The sequence below is a fragment of the Eretmochelys imbricata genome, chromosome 15 (assembly GCF_965152235.1).
Source record: "Eretmochelys imbricata isolate rEreImb1 chromosome 15, rEreImb1.hap1, whole genome shotgun sequence".
NCBI lineage: Eukaryota > Metazoa > Chordata > Testudines > Cheloniidae > Eretmochelys > Eretmochelys imbricata.
Window position 1 is genome coordinate 11,638,634 of NC_135586.1, and position 19,303 is coordinate 11,657,936.

At 43.0% G+C, this 19,303-nt stretch overlaps 1 protein-coding gene across 15 annotated transcripts in view; it reads left to right on the plus strand.

Moving 5' to 3' along the window:
* Nucleotides 1–19,303, plus strand: part of DEPDC5 (DEP domain containing 5, GATOR1 subcomplex subunit) — a 65,250-nt gene that overhangs the window by 23,610 nt on the left and 22,337 nt on the right. For 10 of the 15 annotated variants that reach the window (XM_077835474.1, XM_077835481.1, XM_077835482.1 and 7 more), the window contains exons 23-31: nucleotides 170–305; nucleotides 2,216–2,313; nucleotides 5,900–5,965; nucleotides 7,558–7,741; nucleotides 9,085–9,245; nucleotides 10,424–10,541; nucleotides 10,707–10,874; nucleotides 11,945–12,164; nucleotides 13,076–13,209. In XM_077835474.1, the coding sequence (XP_077691600.1) occupies nucleotides 170–305; nucleotides 2,216–2,313; nucleotides 5,900–5,965; nucleotides 7,558–7,741; nucleotides 9,085–9,245; nucleotides 10,424–10,541; nucleotides 10,707–10,874; nucleotides 11,945–12,164; nucleotides 13,076–13,209 (1,285 nt within the window). Of the gene's footprint in view, nucleotides 1–169; nucleotides 306–2,215; nucleotides 2,314–5,899; nucleotides 5,966–7,557; nucleotides 7,742–9,084; nucleotides 9,246–10,423; nucleotides 10,542–10,706; nucleotides 10,875–11,944; nucleotides 12,165–13,075; nucleotides 13,210–16,032; nucleotides 17,427–19,303 lie in introns of those variants that run through there. The other 5 variants (XM_077835479.1, XM_077835480.1, XM_077835484.1 and 2 more) reach the window with 3 other exon arrangements.

Sequence of the window (19,303 nt, forward strand, 5' to 3'; positions counted from 1 at the left end):
CCTCCTGCAGATTGAGAGGACTGTGTCTTACAAAATTTCTAAGGGGCATTTTAGTGCTCTGTATCTATTAGTGGTACTTCTGCTGTGGAGAAGGAGTTGGGGGTGAATTGGGGAAAACTAACGCAACAGGAGAAGATTGGGTGAGACTGATAAATATATAATTGGATAGGTCCATCAGGAGAAGCAATCCAGATCCACCACCAAACTCGTCAGAACATGGCAGAAATGCAGGGCAATGGGCAGCGGGATCTGACGCACTCCTCTGCTGAGCTGCTGGAGCTAGCCTACCATGAGGCAACTGGCAGGTAAGGCCATCACCCAAGTAAAGAAATTGATCTGAGTTTCAAAAAAAATGTGTCAAAGGCTAGCCACATATGGGATAAAGAAAATAAAGGTTCAGGACATACATATTTTGTAGCATGCAGCACCAGTGCTGTGTGCGTATGCCACAATTATTATGGTCAGGCATAAGGCCCCAGGAGCAAGCATGGGAAATACAGTTTATTTTCGCTCAGTTCATTCATACTTAGGTTACTTCTTGCTGGCTCTCTGAGACCCACAATCATGCCAGTGTATCGCCCCTGGGATCATCCAAGAAATGGCCATGGCAGGTGCCCCAGGCCTTCAGTAACTGCCTTATTTCTTGGTGCAGGGAAGCAGTTGCTATCTCAAAAGCGGTAACTTGTCATTCCAGAGAAGTATATTTCGAGCATAAGGAAGAGCTTTGCCTTATAGTACTGTTAAGCAATTTCAGCCCTCTTTTTCTCCACTACTGAGACCTGGTGAGAAATAACACCGTGTTTGACAGGATAGGGAAATGTGAAAAATGCCAGGCAAGAGCTGGACTGACTGTAAGAATGGCTACCTGTTCTTCAATTAAAGTTTTCTGTTTACCTACAAATCTCATTCAATGCACCAAACAGTATTGGGAGGTTACACAGACCTGCAGTATCAGCATAGTCACTGCATCTTGCCCCCTGCGAGAGCTAAATCATTCATTAGTCACTATGTATATGATTTTTTTTTTTTTTTAAAGTTATTTCGGAAGTTAGCCTAGATCTAGTGATGGGTCTATCTGCTGAGCTGCACAGTTATCCTCCCACACTCCTCCCACGAAGGTATTCCCTTACTAGCTTTTTAGCTACATCTCTATTAACAAGGTCTTTATTATTTTCTGTATCCATGTTTTTCACTTTTTTCTCATTTAAAGTTTTTTTTTAATGTTCAGTAACTTAATCACTTTAGAATTGTCATTAACTTAATCTCTTTCCTCCATCATTAACTTTAATGGGTCTGTTTCCTTTCAAGCATTACTTTCTCTTATGTCTTTGTAAAAGTCCTTATTGTTCCCCTTTCATCTCTTGGCTGATATTAACTTTTACTTTTTGCTGCTCTGTCATTTCACTTCAAGCCCTAGCTGTGATTGACCCTCCTTTTTTTTTGGTTTCCTCTCCCTTCTCTATTTCCAGTACAGGGTTGTTTCACTCTCCAATCTTTTAAGCAGTTTTTCAGGAAGTCACACTGGTTAATTCTTCTTCTTTGCAATTTTCTTTTCAAGACAAGTTTTAGTCTCACCTTTAAACAATGTTGTCTTTTACGATTCTCTAGCCTCCTCCCACTTACAATGGATATTAATGTTCCCATTACACTACACTTACCAAGTTTTAGTTCCCAAATTTTGCTTTTTAAAAAAGAAATCTATTCATTTGAAGCTTTTCCTTATATGTTAAATTTATGATCACTAACATCAGGCTTTCCTACTCATACATTCTCAGTTGGTTCCTCCCTATTGAACATAAATAAATCCATGGTAGATTTGGATCTGGTTGGAATTTCCATTTTTTAAAGTTGGACCTGTGCATAACATGGGAATCTTCTTCATCCTTGTTTAGCTGTATTTGTCTCCTAGTGGATGCATGGGTAGCTAGTCATCCATGAAATCCATTATCCTGTGAGAAGACAGTATAGGTCACTGCCATAGATTGGGTACCAAATTATAGGGACCAATATTCTGCACTGGTACAGAATCTCCTAAGATCCTTCCAGGCCTGTCCTGATCCCTGTGTGTCGTATGGAGCATTGATTCACCAAAGGCTGAGCTTAGACCCCAGGTTGCTTTTGCATCTAAATTTTGATTAAAAGACTTGACCTAACTCTGAGAGGGGGTATTGTTTCTCTGTAATGAACCAATTTGTCAGCATCTTGTTCTCTCCAGGCACATCACTTCTCGTTGTCCAGGTGACAGCATCTCCTTCCTGAGCTTCGGTGGAATGAATGAGTTTTCAGGCAGTTTGGTCAGCACTAATGGTGCAGGTAATAAACAGTCAACAGAGCAGGCTTGGGGATTTTAAATAGAAGTATGAAAGGACTGGTGATATGGACCTACCAGAGGATGCTATGTAAGAGGATAACAGTCAGAAAGTAACAGAGCTAGGACCCATGGAACATGGGTGGGTCCAGGAGCTGTAGGGTACAGGTGATGAATAACACTAAGCACTTAATAGTTCCAAACTAATATATAACTGTACATTGAGAAATTAATGTCCATTATCCCCTCTTCTTGTTTTGTATCTGTCTTTCCGCTCCTCTAGTTACATTTTATAAATTTCTTTGTATAGAAAAGATGTCTATTGTTTGTTCTTAACAAATACGCTTTTACAATGTGTTCAGTTGAAAGTAAGATAATCTGTTCCATTAACGCAAAATCTGGTGTCCAGACATGGGGGAAAAAAAAATGGAGCAAAATTTTCTCTAATGCTCCATGGTGTGCTTTACTGTGCTATACTATATTGGGTGTTCCCCTTCTTGGGTTAAAGCAAAATGAATCTGAATATGTATTAAATATCTGAGTTGCTTTTGTGAGATGATTCCATCTTTCTAATAATTCTCAGAGAATAAAGTCTGTGGTAATTAGTAGTGAGCTGTAGGCTTCAAGAGAAGTTGTAAATAGGGTTTTCTATTTTGAACTGTAGGTGCTGGGTTGGTAGCTTTTTACAGCCTTTAAGGCTTAGATCCAACAAAACAGTTAAGCATGTGCCTATTTTAAAACAAGATTACATAATGTGATTAATTGCTTTTTTGGATTTGGGCCTGTGTGAACAATTGGATGAGAATCTGTACTTGCGGAAATAAGATGCACTTTTAAACACTAAATTGCAGATTATTAGGAGTGTCTCTCTTATACTGAGACCCCAGTTACTGAAAATTTCTTCTGAATCTCTTAAAGCCAGTAAAACAAATTCGCCAAACTAAGCGTTCTGTTGCAGTAACTGTCTGTTTGTGGCCTAACTTTTCAAAGTATCATCTACTACAGGGGTAGGCAACCTATGGCACACATGCCAAAGGTGGCACACGTGCTGTTTTTCAGGGGCACTTACACTGCCCGGGTCCTGGCCACCGGTCCGGGGGGCTCTGCATTTTAATTTAATTTTAAATGAAGCTTCTTAAACATTTTAAAAACCTTATTTACTTTACATACAACAATATTTTAGTTCTATATTATAGACTTATAGAAAGAGACCTTCTAAAAATGTTAAAATGTATTACTGGTACATGAAACCTTAAATTAGAGTGAATAAATGAAGACTTGGCACACCACTTCTGAAAGGTAGCTGACCCTGATCTACTATTGAGATGAAACGTGATAAATGGTAGAATTTTCCAACACTTCGAATGGAGTATTTTAGACTCCCCTTGTTCTCTTCTTCTTTCTAATTTCACAGGTTAATTTTGAGTTTTTGCCTTCCAATGTACAGTTATGATTTTTGCACTTATTACACACATCCCTCCACACAATACAGTGTCTGAAACAATTTGCTAGCAAACTTACTGCCAATAACATTTGTTTGCATCTATAATTGTGTGGAAATCCGTATCAGTTAACTAGTCACTGTAAAGTTATTTCTATTTCATGTCCTTCCCTGGGTTTCATTTGAACATGGTTAATATTCATACCTTACTTTTATATCTTCCAAGTTGATTTAATTTTTTTGTTTTGGTAGTTGTTGGATTGCACCTCAAATGCTGTATATAATTTGTGCAACATGAATGCACGGAATATATAATTTTTCCTAGTAATAAAAATGTTTTCCTTCTTCAACTGTATTGTTTTGAGAAGCCTCATAACCTCTGTAACAGCCACTACATATGTGATTTGTAGGCAAAATTATGTCTATAGTTATCATGCTTCTTAAAAGTCCCTATTAGCATCTCTTCATAACTGAACTCTCTAATGAGCTGAAGCCACTACTGCACGGCTGTGTCTCCAGCCTATATCTTTCCATTTCCTATGGCATGAGCCATCTATGATTCAGAACAGCCCTTTCCAACACATCAGGGCATCATTCTCCTGCCTTCAGTATAGTTCATCCAGGTATTGCAACATGTGCCTGTTTAGTAAAAAATTACCCCAACTATTTACATTGGCATTCAACATGTTATCTGTATTGTCCAGCAGATGCCAGATGGCAGTTTAGAGAAAACAAGTCTTACTGCATTTTCCTAAGTGGATGGCGGATGTCATTAATGGGTTTGACGTAAGATTAATGGCAACTTGTCCTTGCCTCCTCTTCTGATTTCCTGCCATCATCATAGAATCAAAAACCCATCTGTTCTTACAGTAATTGCTATATAATGTAGAGAACATGATTTTCTTGGATATTCACTCATTGGATAAAATAGTGGGTTCCAACTTTATAAAATCAGCCCCTGTGAATATTTAGAAACTGTGCCAAGTATGTGTTCTCCAAGTTAGCTGAACTGTAAATCCATTTCATATCTTTAACACGATAGTTAAGATGTTAAACACAAAGGTTTAAATTCTGCAGTCAGTTGCATTAGCATAAATCCATAGTAACTCAGTTTAACTCAATGTTAGTTTTGATTAAGTCTAGCACAGAGGAAAATTTGGCTCAAAATCTGAAAATGCCCACAAGAGTTGTAATTTTTCCCTCTTGATCATGGGTAATTGTCTCTTTTCCCCTTTATGTTAGAATGGTGCAGACAAGTACAGTTTATATATTGAAAAATAATGAATGAATGTCCATATTTTCAGCACCTTGATTACTTTTATTATCCACCAATATTCTCCACTTAAAAATATTTTAGCAGGGTTTTTTTGTTTGTTTTTTTTCCCCCAGATATAATCTATTGCAATAATCCTTAGCAGGTTATTGCTTTCCAAATTTCCAGCTCAGTAAGTGCTAAGGCAGCCAGGTAGAGCTATACTGGCTGAATCCAAAGGACCGTCTGTGTGGTTTTTTTTCTCAGAAAGCCATGTACACTGGTAGTCTGTGTCTAAAACATCTGAGCTACCTTGAATCCCCATAATCTATTCTGATAAATTATTTGAACTCTGTAGTAAATCTTATTTTTCCTCTTTTGCTATATAAATATTTCTGTTGCAGTTTCCATTGTTTGTTTTTACTAACTTTAGCATCTTCCTCGATACATTCTATATGTATTAATTCTTCTCACTTTTTTCCCTTAAGTAAGAAAAAAATCTAATCAGAAACATCCTGCTTGTTCAAAAAAAGTGCCCAATTTAGGAAAAAATGGATTAGCCTTTAAATATAAAATCTAGAGGCTAGCAAGCTAAATAATTACGAGTAACTCTCAATTATTTTGTATTGCAAGCGTTTATAAAGGTGCCCATCACTGTGGTATCCATTTTAGTACTGGACCACTTTAATTGAATTTAAAGATGGTGGCTTTGTATGTGGTGGCTGTATTTACATATTTTATGTTATGCGGTGCCCTGAATATCTTGGGGGTGGGGAGAGGCATTATATAATTACTTTGAGCTTCACACACATTTGTCTGAATTTCTCTTGGAGGGAAGAGGAATGAATGTTATGCACAAATGATTATTTGTAATAAAATACATGTCTGCCTCTCATAGGGATGAACCTCAGAACGCAGAACAAAGATTCATTGGAAGATGCTGTTTCAACCTCTCTGGATCCAAGTAAGCGGGAGGGGAGGGTTGGGCAGGAGGCCTGTGTAAACATGGGCTGGGGTGTGTACACGTGCAAAGGCATTAGGGGTTGGTGAGCAAGGAGTTCGGAGTCTATTGAGGCCTGGTCTACACTTAAAAATTAGACTGATATAGCTATGTTGCTAAGGGCTGTGAAAAACGTCATGCCCTAAGCGATGTAGTTAGGTTGACCTAACCCTCTCTGTAAAGAGGGCTAGGTCAACAGAAGAATTCTCCCATTGACCTAATTACCACCTCTCGGAGAGAGTTTTCCATCAGTTAGTTAATCTAACTTCACTGATGGAAAAACCGCTTCCGTTGATGCAGTATTAAACTACAGCACTGCAGCTGTAGTGTAGTTATGCCCTGACTATGTGGCAGCAGTCGGGTTTACATTCTGCTTCCCTGTCATTGTCCGTGGCTCTCCGTAGAGCCCTTATATACTATGGCTTTACTTGTTCCTGTCTAAGAATTCATTAAATCAATAGCTGTATCATTTCCTGAATTCATCCTCTGCCCATAATTTTTACATAAAGAGGTTAAGAGGCTGTTGGACTCTCCTGTGTCTGCTTCTGAACCATAAAGGTTCTGTTTGGTCCCAGCTGGACAATATAATGAGAGAACAGGAAGGCCAGCATTTTATGTACGAGATACCCTTTACTGACGCTTACATGCTTCTATCTATTACAAGAGTGAGGGCATGGCTCTGCTTCAGAGAACATTTCTTGCAACAGTCTGTCTTGTATCAGTTCCTTGCAACAATATTTCCCCCCTCATTAATGTTAAAATAAAATGTTTAAGGTAAAGCGAAACAGTTTTGTCAATGAGATCTGTGCAACAATGATTTTTGTAACAGTAATCACCAAGAGCTCTTAGGGCAGGTTGATTCAGGCATCCCTGGACAGATGATTGATGTAGATTATTTGATGTTGAATTATCTGTGTTTTTAGATCTCCAGAATCTTACAATAGCAGCCTAAATTTAAAGGGGTGTGGGGGGAAAGCAGGTTACAAGATACTATTTTTCCTTTCTTCCCACCTCTTCTGGCTGTCTTCTATTTTTATAACTGTAGAAATGTTCTCTTTTCTGCTGTTGTATGCTACCTATTCCAGAAACAGGCTGTCATTCTTTCCCTCACCAACCTCTCCTACAATCATCCAGGAGGAGGAGCTGGTCTGATTTGCTTGTCCAGACTTGGAATGTTGATTTTTTTCTTTTATATGTTTAATAATATGAGATTGCACTTGATCTGCAGTAACCTCAGCAGCTATTTCAGCTCTAGCTTACAATCAACAGATAATTTAAGGTATTAACTTTGAATCCCATTTGCATGATGGGATTGAATTAGCATGTGCACTGCATTGTTTAACAAACTGTGTCTTTCTCTCCCTCCCCTTTTCTCTCTTACTTGCCTTCTTTCCCTCCCCATCCAACCCACTGGTGACTTTCATTCATATCTTACACTTATCTTTCTTTCCAACTTTCCTCTGTTCACACATCCTTCTTCTCCCTCCCCACCCCTAATTTTTCATGTGTGACCACACGTGCCCCCATTGTCTGCTCCCCATGATGCAACGAGGCAGTTCTGACACTGTCTGCTCCCCCCGTAGTGCCAGGCTTCTGTTGTACAGTTGGGGTGGACTGGAAATCTCTCACTACTCCGGCATGCCTTCCTCTCACCACGGACTACTTCCCAGACCGCCAGAGCTTGCAGAATGACTACACTGAGGGCTGCTATGATCTGCTCCCAGAAGCCGACATTGACAGGTTTGTGCCAACACTTCCTCTAGTACAGTCTCTGGCATTGAACTGAAAGGTTCCAGATAATCCCAGGCAGGGATAATCTGGCGGAAGATGAACATTTTGTGCCTTTCATACAATATATAGAGTTGCCAACATGGTTGGCAGTGGAATAGATAGCCTTTCTCTCTAGATGACAGCTTTGCACCTTGTCCACTGGTAACATCTGTCCATTTTGCCTCCCTCTGGATGTTTGTTAGAAATTAGTTTGGGTACAAAACTTGACATGGTTGTTTGTTTTAAAAAAATACAACCCCCACATTTCTTGTGATAAATGTCCTGGAATACTGAGTATCTCTTTAAAAAAAAAAAGAAAAAAAAAATACTGCTTCTCCACCCCCTTTCTAGAGATGCTTTGTTGGGAGAATTTTGGAAGGAAAGTGGTGTGATAAACCAAAAGACACTCTGAGATTCTCTTGCAACTCTGCAGTAGCCACCAGATAGCAGAACACTCTTCCCAAAACCATACATCTTCCTTTCAGCATCTCTGAAACTTCCCACCAACTGTGAAGTAACAAAACAGAGCTATGTTGGCTACTGCCCTGTTAGGGAGGAATAAAACCTCTCACATGAGAGACTGAAATCTTACACTTTAGGCACTTAGAAGGTATAATAAATGGCAGCATTAAAGTCAATTAATCTGCTTGGAGAAATGTCTGCCCCTCTAAGAGCAGGATACCAGTGTTCAGGAGAAGAAGGGGATAATAGGGGCTCTTGGCTACAGCACAGCACCGGGAGTGAGGGCTTCTGGGTTTTATTCTCAGCTCTCCTGCTGATTGGCAATGATGAGCCAGTCTTTTAATCTCTTTGTGCTTTAAATTGCCCCTTTCTGAGGAAGGAAAGTATTCTCCCCTTTTTAAAGGTGTTTGAGTTTTAATTCACGTTACTGAGCTGCTTTGAGACTTTCTGATGGAAAGTCTTATAGAAGTGAATATCATTGTGAATATATTTGCTAAATAGTACGAGTGCTGAAAAATACAACTGTCAGAAGTTTAACTTCTGCTGTTGTAAATAAATCTTGATGGTCAGAATGCCTCTTATTCTCACTAGCTTCAAAATTGTTTGCAAAATGCCAGCTAATATTTGCAGACAATTTGGTAATATCCATCCCCAAGAACTGTTGATAGAAGCGATAGAAATGCAACTGTCTTACATCCTGATCTTGCAAGTCGATCTGTGCAGGCACAAGGCTCCACCTGTGCAGATTCCATTGTAGTAATAGGGCCTCAATTGGGAAAAGTGGAAACAAGAGCAGGTGTGTGGTCAGTTCATTATGCTGATTGTTCTTGTGATTAACCCCTTGTGCTCAGGAGAGATGAGGAAGGTGTGCAGATGACAGCTCAACAAGTGTTTGAGGAGTTCATTTGTCAGCGTCTTATGCAAGGATATCAAATCATTGTGCATCCCAAACCACAGAAACCAACTACCACTGTACCACCCCCTCTGAGCAGCAGCCCCCTCTACAGCCGAGGTGAGCGTCACCTGCTTTGTAGCTCCTTTTCTCCACAATAAATTCTGTCCTGTCTTTCCTTCACTCCTCTTCCCCCAACAGCCTCCGCAGTCATCCGGAGTAAGAGCTGGTGGTAACCCTCCCTCTCAGTGTGACTCATTCTTTCTCTTCATGTTTTACTTTGTCTTCTGTGATTGGTTACTTGGAGGGAGAGATTTCCAGTTGTTTGTTTTAATAAAAAAAAAAAAACAACCCCCGTATTTCTTGTGATACATGTCCTGGAGTACTCCACTGCAGACAATGGAGAGTCAGCTGTGACTGCAGGAGATGGATATGGGGTTGTGGGAGGGAGGGGATTGCATAGTGTATCCAGGAGAGCAGTTCTGACCTCTATTTGGAGACTTATAAAAAATGGGCCCTGTACCCACTGGGGTTTGAAACATGTAGGTGAGCCAGTTTAACATAGTTCAGGCTAACACAGGTTTAAATACAGTTTGCCTAGTCACTGTTGAACAGGTACAGCTATTTCTGAAACTTTTTTTTTTCTCCAGTTTTAGTCTAGAATAAGTCTTTTTTGAAACATGACTTAAAAATGGCTGTGTCCAGTCCAGAGTGGGCATGGTTAGCCAGAACTGTCTTAAAACCATGTTTCCGCTAACGCAGTTTAATACCCAGTGTAGATGGGCTCTAGATTATGTGGGGGAATGCGGTCCCACTTCCCTGTGTTGGAATCACAGTCTAAGTGCAAGCTTTGATTTAAAATTTTGTTAATGATGGTGTCTTTTGGACAAAGTTAAAGTAAGGGGAGACTTGAGGGAGGTGAATGTGTGAAGGTAGGAACTAGAACTATTACCCTTCTTGGTTTCGGGTGGGAAGCGGAGGCTTAAATGGTGAGACTCGTTTGGAAAAACAACACATTAAGGGGCTAGCTCCAGGAATGAAGCACAGAGAAGGATGGAAAATGATGTTGAAATTACCAGCCCATCAGTTAGGTGCACAACACTTCCTGCAGCATGTCTACTGCTGATCTTGCTGAGCAAGCCTTCCTCAGAGAAACAGTATTAAAGATGACGCTTGGTTTAAATTGTGTTTGGAAGCTCATTCATGGAATATTACAGTATAGGTGCAGTTTGTGCAACAAACCTGTGACTATTAACATAGGTTAACAGAAAGATGTTCTCTTTATGCATTACTTATAGGCCTTGTATCACGAAACCAACCTGAGGAGGAAGATCAGTATTGGCTGAGCATGGGCCGTACGTTCCACAAAGTCATCTTAAAGGACAAAATAATTACTGTCACTCGATACCTGCCCAAGTGAGTATCTCTCCACTCAAGTAAGTTAGCACCACCTGTCCAGCAGACTTGCTGTCTCCTCCTACCTGTACTTGCTTGGATGACTGTATTCTGTGCCTTCTATTACAAGGAGGAGCTGCCGTTGATAGTGCCAGGATTGGTGAGGCTAGCTTTGTCTTTTGTCAGGTATCCATATGAATCTGCTCAGATAAACTACACCTACAGCTTGTGCCCTTCGCACTCTGACTCTGAATTTGTCTCCTGCTGGGTCGAGTTCTCCCATGAGCGGCTGGAAGAGTACAAGTGGAATTACTTGGATCAGTATATCTGCTCCGCTGGCTCTGAAGACTTCAGGTGAGAGATCTCATTTTCCATCCTAATTGCTCTTTGTCCTATGTTTTTTTGTTTTTTGTTTTTTCTTTTTTCCTGTTGATCTACAATTGATCCAACATTTTTCTCCATAAAGGCTTGAATACCTCTGGTGACATGGTACCTGAGGGAGTGTTTGACCTGCTTTCATTGATATGCTATTAGCAGCTCTGTTAACTTATTTGAATTTTACATAGCACCATTTTTGCATTGCCTGATTTTGGTGCAAAGTCTCACGCATGCTGGTATTTGTGATCTATTTTTTACCCTCCTCCATCCCCCGGGCATGCAAAGAAATATGCTGATGTTTTGTCATCCTTGGAGAGTTTCCCTAACTTCTCATTCATTTCTAGATACAATTCAAATTTTCCTTCCTTAGTTTTTAAAACCTTCTGTGGACTTGTTCAAGTCACAGACCTTGCTTAACTCTACTCCGTCCCTCTGTCTACTTTAAAACTGGCCTTCTCTTTGTCCCTTCACAGAGTATCCCCAAAGGTGATGAGCCCCTTTTCTTCTATATCGTCTATCAAGTGAACCCACCTCCTTGTATCTTTCCATCTCATTTCAAGTCTCAGCTGAAATCCTCTGTGCCTTAGCCTGTATACCTTAAATTTATTTTCCTTTGCTTTTTACAGTAAAAACTTGTTACGGCATTGCCTAATGGGTTACATTAAAAGTGAGGGTCCGTGTGACATTATCAACCTGGAAATTAGTTTTTCTGTACTGTGTTTCAACATGCTTGGTGCTAAATACCTCCCACTGACATTCATCCTACTGAATGCCCCATCACATGTAGGACATTTGATGCTTAATGGCACAGCCATGAGATCCATTAAAACCATGGATGCAAGCGAGTATTAACTCCGTTAATTAAAGTGGGAGTGCAGTGGGGACATGGTGATCTTTGCAGATGTAACTCAGGGATATTGTCATCTACATGTTGGACTCTAAGCAAGCTGGCACACAGCTATGTTGTATAGAATCTCTCATTCACAGCTGTGATGTATGCTGTACCGTCTGCTTTTTTTATTTGTCCATTGTGTTCCTTCCTCCAGCCTTATTGAGTCACTGAAATTCTGGAGGACGCGCTTTCTGCTGCTCCCAGCCTGCATCAGTGCCACAAAGCGGATTACAGAAGGTGAAGCACACTGTGATGTGTATGGAGACAAGCCCCGTTCTGATGAAGAGGAATGGCAGCTCTTGGATGGCTTCATCCGGTTTGTGGAGGGTTTGAATCGCATTCGTCGGCGCCATCGATCAGACCGGATGATCAGGGTGAGTCACTGTTGTAACTAAACCTTAGTGGGGTGAGAGCCTGAATTTTTGAAGCATTTCTAGCCCTCTAGTGACCTTCCCAATTGACTGGCATTGCAGTAAGCACTGCTGTACTGTACACTAAGCCTGTTGGCTGCATTGCTTTCTGCTCAGAGACAGTCTGTTGCTGAAACAAGACTGATATTTGGGAACCACCATCCACTGAAGGACTCTTGCACTGCTTTGTACTGTGGCAATGGTGAATGTGGGGGCATTGTGCATCCTGCTTCTAAGGGAATGATGCTTGGGAGATCCCTGTTCTCGATGGAATGGAACAATTTACTTTTCCGAACTGAACAGGCTGAGTGCTGCACTCAGCAGCTCGAGTGGAGGAAGTGATACAGGTTAGTGGATCCATTGTCTATAATTGTACTTTGAGAATCACCAAATGGCCAGTACTATTAGTTATTGTTTGCAAGTGTATGAAATTCACCCAAAGAGTCCTGTACTGCTTCGGAGGTGTATAAGTGAAGGAGGGTATGTTTAGTAACTTTGCTAGTTCAGGGCAGTCTAATTATTTTTCCTGTCTTAGGTTTTATCTAAAAGGGGGAGAATGACCCACTTACCTATTTCAGAATAACTCGCTTGTGTGGAGATACTGTTCTGGAATATATTCTGAAATAATTACTCCATTTTGTGAGCACAGTAATTATTCCAGAACAAAGTCACTTTTATTTTGGAAAAGTGTCCCTATGGGGAGCTATTCTGGAATTGCTATTCTAGTCAGTTTCCCCGTGTAGAGAAGCCCTTGCTCTTTTGTTAGGTGCTGTCTCCAAAATATTATCACTGTTATAAGGTCTGACTTTATTGTTGTTCAGCTGAACCTTGAAGACCTTGACTCATTGTTTCCTCTTCTGTTCCTTTTTGCTTAGAAAGGGGCTGCTATGAAAGGCTTGCAGTTGGCTGGACCAATCTCCGCTCACTCTCTGGAGCCTTCTGGGCCGCCTGTTGGGAAGAAGGGAACCTCGGCCCTCTCAGCCCTGTTGGAAATGGAAGCCAGTCAGAAGTGAGTCTCAATACTTACGTTAATAAACACCCTTATCCGAGAGCACCCACCTGGCACGGGCTCAGCACATTGGGGAATTTATCATCAAACAAAGGGAACAGCTCAGATTTTGCTCTCTGAGAGGAGTTACAATGGTGGGGAAATGCCATTCCTTTCAGTAGGACTGGGTATGTTACATCTGTACAAGTGCAAGGGTAGCAAAGAGATAAGATTATATTAGTAGCTTACAAGGAGATCATCACCATGGTACCTTGGTGCGTCACACATGAAACATGTTTGTACCACTTGCTATGGGCAGCAATACTGTCCCTACCCCTGAATTAATCACTTACCCACTATGAGCAAAATAAGGAAAGTGGAGAGAGTGGTAAGGAAGTGCCTTCGTTTAGATCCACCCAGCAAAGTCTTGGCTAAAAAGATGAGCCTTGCACCAGGCTCTGAAGGATGACCATCTCTGGTACTGACAGTTCAGAGGGAATGAGCTCCACATTTGAGATCCTCCCCTTCAGCTGGTAGGATACAGCGCAGTCAGTATAGCATTACTTTGTACAGAATTGTTCATAAAACGTTTGGGGATATGGTTTGTAGCGTCCAGTAATATGTCGTTAACATCCTTGAGTTATAACATCAGACAGTCTCTCAACTACACTCACATTCCAGTAATGGAGTTCATGTTCATGCTTGTTTATATCCATTAGCTATTGCATATCTCAAGGAGGTAACACATCACTGTTTCCTTTCTATTACTGTTCTGAGGGTATTAAACATCCTATGTAATGTGTGTGATGTATTAAGACTAAGCCAACAGGAAGGCTGTACCAATGTCAGTGCAAACAGAACTATTTCCAGATCGTTGCTGAAGACACCCTGCTTCCAATCCAGTTGTGCCCATCTAGGACTGACAGCAATAGCTCCTCAGATGATCTAGTCCATTGGAATGGTGTGTGGGAGAGAGGCAGTCTCTAAGCTAACCAGATCCCAAACTGTAGAGATCTTTATGGATTAAAACCAAGATCTTTAATGACACAACGAGTTTATTTTGAATCTCCTGATTAATGTTGTTAGAATATTCAAAATCTTCATTATGAACTAAAACACTTCAGAGGAGGTGGCAGGACAGTTACTTCAACTCAGGAAATATAATGTACAGGGAGGAAAGAGACTAAACAGGGAATCGCTGGTGTGGTTCCAAATTCCACTTTGTGATCACACAAGAGTCTGCTTTGCTCTCAGTGCTGTGGGTGGATTTGAGAGTAAGTCCCATTATCACAGACATTCTAACTCCTTGTTAACGCCCACTCGTGCTAATCAGTTTTACACACACACTCGAATGCACCTTCCCACACGAGGAGAGAATTGATTCAAGTCCTTGAGCAGGTGACACCAGCAGGGAGATGAGTCTTGCAGAAGGATTTTTGAAGCCACAGTTCATACACTGTAGGATACGCTGCTGGTTAATTATGTTTGCGCATTAGTTTTGTGAGCTTCCTTCCCTCTCTATTGGAATACCTTCAGTGTATTTGATTTTCTGATGCAAGGCTAAAGCCTTATCCACACCTGAGATTTCAGCCACCAGTGTAGCTGCACTAATGCAAACCCTCTAGAATAGACATGTCTTGCACTGGTCCAATGTGATTGATATTGGTGCATCTTAGAAACTGAGCTACCTTGTTTTAAATCATGTCTACACTAAAGATTAGGTATGGGTGTGGATGCACTGGTAGCTAACAACTCAGTATAAGCAAGTTTCAAACCTCCTAGGGTATGTCTACACTACGAAATTAAGTCGAATTTATAGAAGTCAGTTTTGGAGAAAGCGTTTTTATACAGTCGATTGTGTGTCCCCCCCACATAAATGCTCTAAGTGCATGTAGTTGGCAGAGTGTGTCCACAGTACCGAGGCAACCATCGACTTCCGGAGCGTTGCACTGTGGGTAGCTATCCCACAGTTCCCGCAGTCTCTGCTGCCCATTTGAATTCTGGGTAAAAAATCCCAGTGTCTGATGGGGCTAAAACATTGTCGCAGGTGGTTCTGGGTACATATCGTCAGGCCCCCCTTTCCTCCCTCCTTCCGTGAAAGCAAGGGCAGACAATCGTTTTGCGCCTTTTTTCTTGAGTTACCTGTGCAGATGCCATACCATGGCAAGCATGGAGCCCACTCAGCTAACCGTCACCGTATGTCTCCTGGGTGCTGGCAGACGCGGTACTGCATTGCTACACAGCAGCAGTTTATTGCCTTTTGGCAGCAGACAGAGCAGTATGACTGGTAGCCGACATCGACGTAGTCCTGGGTGCTCTTTTAACCGAACTCGATGAGGTTAGGGGCGCCTGGGCAAACATGGGAGTGACTCAGCCAGGTCATTTCCCTTTTAAGTTTCGTCTCATGGCGATTGAGTTCTACTGGCAGTGCACTGTCTTTTAATCAGCAGCCAGCAGAAGACGATGGCCAGTAGTCATACTGCACCGTCTTGTGCCGAGCACCCAGGAGATGACGATGGCTAGCAGTCGTACTGCACAGTCTGCTGCCAGCAAGATGTATAAAGATAGATGAAGTGGCTCAAAACAAGAAATAGACCAGATTTGTTTTGTATTCATTTTCTCTTCCCTCCCTCTGTGAAATCAACGGCCTGCTAAACCAACTTTTGAGTTCTGTCCTTGAGGCTTTGAGTTCTATCCTTGAGGGGGCCATTCAGTTTCTCGCAAAGCCACCCCCTTTGTTCATTTTAATTCCCTGTAAGCCAACCCTATAAGCCATGTCGTCAGTCGCCCCTCCCTCTGTCAGGGCAATGGCAGACAATCGTTCCGCACCTTTTTTCTGTGCAGACACCATACCACGGTAAGCATGGAGCCCGCTCAGATCACTTTGGCAATTAGAAGCACGTTAAACACCACACGCATTATCCAGCAGTATATGCAGCACCAGAACCTGGCAAAGCGAAACCAGGCAAGTAGGCAACATCAGCACGGTGACGAGAGTGTTGAGGACATGGACACAGACTTCTCTCAAAGCATGGGCCCTGGCAATGTGGGCATCATGGTGCTAATGGGGCAGGTTCATGTGGTGGAACGTCAATCCTGGGCTCAGGAAACAAGCACAGACTGGTGGGACCGCACAGTGTTGCAGGTCTGGGACGATTCCCAGTGGCTGCAAAACTTTCGCATGCGTAAGGGCACTTTCATGGAACTTTGTGACTTGCTTTCCCCTGCCCTGTGGCAGAAGAATTCCAAGATGAGAGCAGCCCTCACAGTTGAGAAGCGAGTGGCAATAGCCCTCTGGAAGCTTGCAACGCCAGACAGCTACTGGTCAGTCGGGAATCAATGTGGAGTGGGCAAATCTACAGTGGGGGCTGCTGTGATGCAAGTAGCCAACACAATCAAAGATCTGCTGATACCAAGGGTAGTGACCCTGGGAAATGTGCAGGTCATAGTGTATGGCTTTGCTGCAATGGGATTCCTTAACTGTGGTGGAGCCATAGACAGAACCCATATCCCTATCTTGGCACTGGAGCACCAAGCCAGCAAGTACATAAACCGCAAGGGGTACTTTTCAATAGTGCTGCAAGCACTGGTGGATCACAAGGGACGTTTCACCAACATCAACGTGGGATAGCCAGGAAAGGTACATGACACTCGCATCTTCAGGAACTCTGGTCTGTTTCAAAAGCTGCAGGAAGGGACTTTATTCCCAGACCAGAAAATAACCGTTGGGGATGTTGAAATGCCTATAGTTATCCTTGGGGACCCAGCCTACCCCTTAATGCCATGGCTTATGAAGCCATACACAGGCAGCCTGGACAACTACAGGCTGAGCAAGTGCAGAATAGTGGTAGAATGTGCATTTGGACGTTTAAAAGCACGCTGGTGCAGTTTACTGACTCGGTTAGACCTCAGCGAAACCAATATTCCCACTGTTATTACTGGTGGCTGCGCGCTCCACAATATCTGTGAGAGTAAGGGGGAGACGTTTATGGTGGGGTGGGAGGTTGAGGCAAATCGCCTGGCTGCTGGTTACGCACAGCCAGACACCAGGGTGGTTAGAAGAGCACAGGAGGGTGCGGTGTGCATCAGAGAAGCTTTGAAAACCAGTTTCATGACTGGCCAGGCTATGGTGTGGAAGTTCTGTTTGTTTCTCCTTGATGGAAACCCCCCTCCCCGGCCCCTTGGTTCACTCTACTTCCCTGTAAGCTAACTACCCTTCCCTCCTCCCTTCGATTACCGCTTGCAGAGGCAATAAAGTCATTGTTGCTTAACATTCATGCATTCTTTATTCATTCATACACAAATAGGGGGATAACTACCAAGGTAGCCCAGGAGGGGTGGTGGAGGAGAGAAGCACCAGGAGGGGTAGCGGAGGAAGGAAGGACAAGGCCACACAGCACTTTAAAAGTTTAAAACTTTAAAACTTATTGAATGCCAGCCTTCTGTTGCTTGGGCAATCCTCTGGGGTGGAGTGGCCGGAGGCCCCCACACCGCATTCTTGGGCGTCTGGGTGAGAAGGCTATGGAACTTGGGGAGGAGGACGGTTGGTTACACAGGGGCTGTAGTGGCGGTCTGTGTTTCTGCTGCCTTTTCTGCAGCTCAACCATACGCTGGAGCATATTACTTTGATCCTCCAGCAGCCTCAGCATTGAGTCCTGCCTCCTCTCATCACGCTGCCGCCACCTTTCAGCTTCAGCCCTCTCTTCAGCCCGCCACTTCTCCTCCCGGTCATTTTGTGCTTTCCTGCACTCTGACATTGTTTGCCTCCACGCATTCGTCTGTGCTCTGTCAGTGTGGGAGGACAGCATGAGGTCAGAGAACGTTTTTTTAGCCTTCTAATCTTCACTAGCCTCTGGGAAGGAGAAGATCCTGTGATCCTTGAAACACATACAGCTGGTGGAGAAAAAAAAAGGGACAGTGGTATTTAAAAAGACACATTTTCTAGAACAATGTGTACGCTCTTTCATGGTAAACCTTGCTGTTAACATTACATACATAGCACATTTGCTTTCGTTCCAAGGTTGCATTTTGCCTCCCCTCCCCCCCCCCCCCCAGCGCATGGCTAGCCCCTCCTCTCATCCCCCTCCCCATGGCTAACAGCAGGGAACATTTCTGTTCAGCCACAGGCAAACAGCCCAGCAGGAACAGGCACCTCTGAATGTCCCCTTAAGAAAAGCACCCTATTTCAACCAGGTGACCATGAATTATATCACTCTCCTGAGGATAACACAGAGAGATAAAGAATGGATGTTGTTTGAACGCCAGCAAACATACACTGCAATGCTTTGTTCTACAGTGATTCCTGAGTACATGCTACTGGCTTGGAGTGGTAAAGTGTCCTACCATGGTGGATGGAATAAGGCTGCCCTCCCCAGAAACCTTTTGCAAAGGCTTTGGGAGTGCATCCAGGAGAGCCGCGAATGCCAGGGCAAATTAATCATTAAACATGCTTGCTTTTAAACCATGTATAGTATTTTAAAAGGTACACTCAACAGAGGTCCCTTCTCCACCTGGCGGGTCCAGGAGGCAGCCTTGGGTGGGTTCAGGGGGTACTGGCTCCAGGTCCAGGGTGAGAAACAGTTCCTGGCTGTCGGGAAAACCGGTTTCTCCGCTTGCTTGCTGTGAGCTATCTACAACCTCATCTTCCTCGTCCCCAAAACCTGCTTCCGTGTTGCCTCCATCTCCACTGAAGGAGTCAAACAATACGGTTGGGGTAGTGGTGGCTGAACCCCCTAAAATGGCATGCAGCTCATCACAGAAGTGGCATGTTTTGGGCTCTGACCCGGAGCGGCCGTTCGCCTCTCTGGTTTTCTGGTAGGCTTGCCTCAGCTCCTTAAGTTTCACACGGCACTGCTTCGGATCCCTGTTATGGCCTCTGTCCTTCATGCCCTGGGAGATTTTTAACAAATGTTTTGGCATTTCGAAAACTGGAACTGAGTTCTGATAGCACGGATTCCTCTCCCCATACAGCGATCAGATCCCGTACCTCCTGTTTGGTCCATGCTGGAGCTCTTTTGCGATTCTGGGACTCCATCATGGTCACCTCTGCTGATGAGCTCTGCATGGTCACCTCTGCTAATGAGCTCTGCATGCTCATCTGCAGCTTGCCACACTG